The following is a 4,806-nucleotide window of genomic DNA, read 5'->3' as shown; positions in this document are numbered from 1 at the left end:
CAGCCAGGACTATACAGAGAAACCCTGTCTCGAAAAACCAAAAAAATAAATAAATAAAATAAAAAAATATAAAAATAAAAATAAATTACAGCATTATTTAGTTTACAATGTGTTTCTTCATCTACCAGTAGGCCTTAAAATGATTTTTCCACTACAGAAAGAAATGTTTTGGATATAGTTCTGATGAGTTGTATTTTAATCAACAGGCAGCAGCTCTGGGAACAAAAATCCTCGATGAAGACGGCCTGTTGGATCTGATTCGAACTATGCCAGGCAAGAGATCCAAGTATGAGATAGCTGCTGAGGCTGAGGTGGGTAAGGCACGCCGGTCTGTTGAAGTTGGTGTATAGAGCCTCCTGTCTCATGAAGACGGGTGGTAGACAGTACTGCTGCCTAGATGGGCAGCCTCCCCACACCACATTTCCTTCTGACCTGGGAGCCTGTCTTTAGTGTTTCTTTACCTTCTGGGAGGAGGGAGGGTGGGTAACGAATAGTGTGCTGTATATGACATACCCACTCCTTACACTTGCCTTCCTTTCTTTTTTAAGCTTGAAAGAATCTATTAACTTGGTGGGTATGGAACTTGATGTATACCAACCTGGTTGGCCTCCACCTCATAGAGATCCACATGCCTCTACCCCTGGGATGCTGGGATTAAAGGCATGTGCCACCACACCTGGCCACAATTTAAAATATTTTTTGTTTCTGTGTGTATATGTATGTGTGTGTGTGGTTTTGGGCGTGAGGTATGTGCACATGAGTGCGGTACCCACACATGCCGGAAGAGGGCATCAGTTCCGGGGAACTAGAGTTACAGGCAGTTGTGAGTCACCTGACATGGGTTCTGCTAACTGAACCCTGCCTGGCCTGTCTCTGGTCTTCTGTCAGAGAAGTAAGTGTTCCTAACTGATGAGCTGTGTCTTTAGCCCATAGTCTGTATTTTTGTGTTGTCTTTATTGTTAATGTTATTGCCTAAAAGTTTTGTTTTCTATTTTGTCTTTAAAAGAGGTGTTTATTAGCATCTTTAGTGAAAACTTTATTAGGAGTTTTTCAATTATAACAAAAACCAATCTATAACAAAGGGAAAAGAAAAGAAAAGGAGAGAAAAGAAGAAAGAGTTGGCTGTGGGCAGGATGGGCTTAATCTACCACGTTGGCAGGACTTCTGAACCCTTCCATTGTCTGTGTTCGAATCTACCAGTGCTGTCACATTTATTCCACTGTCTGCCTGCATGCCAAGATTCTTGTCCCTAGACTGTTGTCAGTGTACCCAGATGGTCCACCCAGATTATTCCAGTAGAAAAGTCCTAGGAATGAAGTATGCTCTGTAGCCGTGGTCGAGCTGTATCAGGTTGTAACATGGTCAAGTGCAGTGTGGTACAGTATGTTTTCTCCTCACGGCACATTAGCTCCTGTTGTCCTTTGTCTGCTCCAGGGTCCTATTGGCTTGCACTGCTTCAGCCTTCTCCAGCCTAAGGTGGTTCTGTGTTTCCTCAGTTCCTTCTGCTTAGTTGTTTGTAGAACGTCTGTCATAGCATTGTGTGATGTTTCTCACAGTTAGATTGTGTTACCCAGTTTGGGAAGGACACAATATTGTGTCTTGCTCAGTGTGTCTCAGGCATTTGATATTGATATATCTTGATCACTTGGTTGAGATAGTGTCTGTGAGTCTCAGTGAGTGAGAGGACTTTCTGCTCTGTAGCTTATAACTTTGGTGAGTGGATAGTTACCTTGTATCTCCAGAAACCTCTGTCCTAACTAGGTAGTCATAAGTTCTAGAATTGCTGGAAGGCATTTAACCGTTTTAGAAATTAAGGTATTTTTTCCCATTCTTTTTTTTTTTTAAACAGAATTTTTTGGTTTTTTTTTTTTTTTTTTTTAANTTTTTTTTTTTTTTTTTTTTTAAGATTTATTTATTTATTATATGTAAGAACATTGTAGCTGTCTTCAGACACTCCAGAAGAGGGAGTCAGATCTTGTTATGGATGGTTGTGAGCCACCATGTGGTTGCTGGGATTTGAACTCCGGACCTTCGGAAGAGCAGTTGGGTGCTCTTACCCACTGAGCCATCTCACCAGCCCCATTTTTTCCATTCTTTAAAACTCACTTTTTAAAAAACATAATTCATACCTGTGCAGTGATCATTAGTAGTAAATTTAAAATTGCATTTATTTAGGGGGCTAAAGAAATGGCTCAGCAGTTAAGAGAGTTTCTTTCAGGGAACCCAGGTTCAATTTGCAGCACTCATACGGCAGCTGAGTGCCATTGTCTGTGACTCCAGCTCCAGGGGCCCTACTCATTCAGGGAGTCAAAACAGCAATGTACATAAAGTTTAAAAAATTACATTTATTTACTATTGATTACAGGTATTTGTGTGTCTGGGTTGGTTCTGTCCTTTCATAGTGAGGGTTTTGAGGATTGAAGTTAGGTCGACATGATTGGTGGCAAGTGCCTTTACCCAGTGAGCCATCTTGTTGACCCAGTTACTACATCTGATTCCAGACTCTGTCATTACCTCCAAAAAGAAATCCCATACTTACTGATAGTCACTTGTCGTATCCTCTGCCTGGTAACACTGCTCTGTTTTAAGGATTTACCTATTTTGGACATTTTGTATAAGTAAAATTTTCTGGTTTTAGTCCTTTTACTTTCTGTAATGGTTTCTAGGCAAACCAAGTTTTAGTATATATTAATATCCATTCCTTTTTACAATTGATTAATATCCCATTGGGTGGATCTCAGTCATTTTTTGTTTATGCTAAGTTCCCCAGTAGATGTTTGGGCTCTTCATTTTATGGCGGTAATGTGTATGTATACCATATAATACAGTGCTGCTGTGACTTTGTATATATGTTTTTGAGGAGACATTAGTTTTATGTAGTCAAAAAGCTTTAAAACAAGTTGTTTACCTCATGATCCTATCTTTATTTTAAAAATGATGGCTCTGTTGGCTTTCTGGGCGTGTTCCCCCCCCCTTATTTATTTATTTATTTATTTATTTATTTATTTATTTCTAGAGCTGAGGACCAAACCCAGGTCCTCGTTCTTGCTAGGCAAGCGCTCTACCACTGAGCTAAATCCCCCCTCCCCTTATTTTTTCTAAGATTTATTTATTTTATGAGTACACTGTCACTCTCTTCAAACACACCAGAAGAGGGCATCAGATCCCATTACAGATGGTTGTGAGCCACCTTATGGTTGCTGAGAATTGAACTCAAGACCTCAGGAAGAGCGGTCAGTGCTCTTAAGCACTGAACCACCTCTCCAGTCTTTTTTTTTTTTTTTTGGATTGATTTATTTTATGTATATGAATACACTGTAGCTGTCTTCAGACACACCAGAAAAGGGCATCAGATCCCATCAGATGGTTGTGAGCCACCATGTGGTTGCTGGGATTTGAACTCAGGACCTCTGGAAGAGCATTCAGTGCTCTTAACTGCCGAGCCATCTCTCCAGCTCCGAGTGTTGTTAATGCTTGTGAAATTTGGAAAGTGGTGACTGCAGACACTGATAGCCCATTGTGACAGCAGCCCAGTTGGAGCAGGTCACTTGGCTGTGTCAGTTTGCCTCTGGGGAGTGTGTGACAGGATAGTAATCTTCTGTGTTTAATCAGGCCTTTTTGATTTCCCCTGCAGATGAAGAAAGAAAAGTCCAAATTGGAGGGAACACCCCAAAAAAATGACCAAGGAAAACGAAAAATTAGTCCAACCAAGAAGGAGTCAGAGTCTAAAAAGAGCAAGCTGACTCCCCTGAAGAACAGTCCTATGAAGGCAGTGAAGAAGGAGGCAAGCACGTGTCCAAGGAGCCTGGATGTCAAGGAGACACATGGCAGCCGCAGTGGCAACAAAGAGGAATGTCTGCTCTGGGTGGATAAGTACAAGCCTACCTCACTCAAGAACATAATCGGACAGCAGGGTGACCAGAGCTGTGCCAACAAACTGCTACGCTGGCTCAGAAACTGGCACAAGAGTTCTCCTGAAGAGAAAAAACATGGTGATTTCACAACTTTAGTCATTTTCTGTGTGTCTGTCAACATGTAGTGCTCAGTTGTATTCATGGCCAAAGGCTCATGCATGGTTCATTTGCCTGTCAGCAAGTATTTATCAAGGCTTGTTCAGTGCCCAAGTGTTCTCGGTCCTGGTGGTACTTCTGTGAATAAAGCAGGCCCTTCAGGGGCCCCCAGAGTGGGGAGATGATGAGCCAGCTGTTAAAATGCATGTGCCAAGTGCTATTGTAGGATAAGTCCAGGAAGCTAGCTCTGGGGATGCTAGTGTGTAGTCAAGGAAGAGGACGTGAGCGCTCAGCCCTGGAGGGGCCTTGGAGTCCAGGTAGCAGACAGCTGGGCTAAGGGAGATGGGTGTGGTATTGGGCTGGAAGAACAACCAGTGCCTGTGATGTCTGAAGGCCTGTGAGAGTGAGAATGCCCAGGGCCCTCAAGGAAACACAGTGACCTACAGCCCTGTTACATGTGCGATTTGCTTTTGGTAGTGCAGGAGGTCTGCGCTCTCCTCTGCTTTGCGAAGCTCTTGGGCAGTTCATAAATAGTTCCTTCTGATCTGGAGTGTCTGAAATATGGTGCATGTTAATGCTCTGGAACTTTTCTTCCCTAGCAGCAAAGTTTGGCAAACTTGCGAGCAAAGATGATGGCTCCAGTTTCAAGGCAGCGCTGCTATCTGGCCCTCCAGGTGTTGGCAAAACCACTACAGCTTCTCTTGTGTGTCAGGTGGGTGCCCTGTCATAGTGCAGTGATCAGCTCTGTGTGTGTGTGTGTGTGTGTGTGTGTGTGTGTGTGTGTGTGTGTGTGTGT

General features: G+C 42.9%; 1 protein-coding gene across 4 annotated transcripts in view; it reads left to right on the top strand.

The window, feature by feature from the left end:
- Rfc1 (replication factor C subunit 1) overlaps window positions 1-4,806 on the top strand; it is a 71,237-nt gene that overhangs the window by 49,092 nt on the left and 17,339 nt on the right. For 2 of the 4 annotated variants that reach the window (XM_021210414.2, XM_029544953.1), the window contains exons 12-14: window positions 207-311; window positions 3,635-3,992; window positions 4,613-4,722. In XM_021210414.2, the coding sequence (XP_021066073.1) occupies window positions 207-311; window positions 3,635-3,992; window positions 4,613-4,722 (573 nt within the window). Of the gene's footprint in view, window positions 1-206; window positions 312-3,634; window positions 3,993-4,609; window positions 4,723-4,806 lie in introns of all 4 variants that reach the window. The other 2 variants (XM_021210413.2, XM_021210412.2) reach the window with 1 other exon arrangement.

This window comes from Mus pahari, chromosome 13, assembly GCF_900095145.1.
Source record: "Mus pahari chromosome 13, PAHARI_EIJ_v1.1, whole genome shotgun sequence".
Taxonomy (NCBI): domain Eukaryota; kingdom Metazoa; phylum Chordata; class Mammalia; order Rodentia; family Muridae; genus Mus; species Mus pahari.
This window is presented reverse-complemented; position numbering and strand designations above follow the sequence as displayed.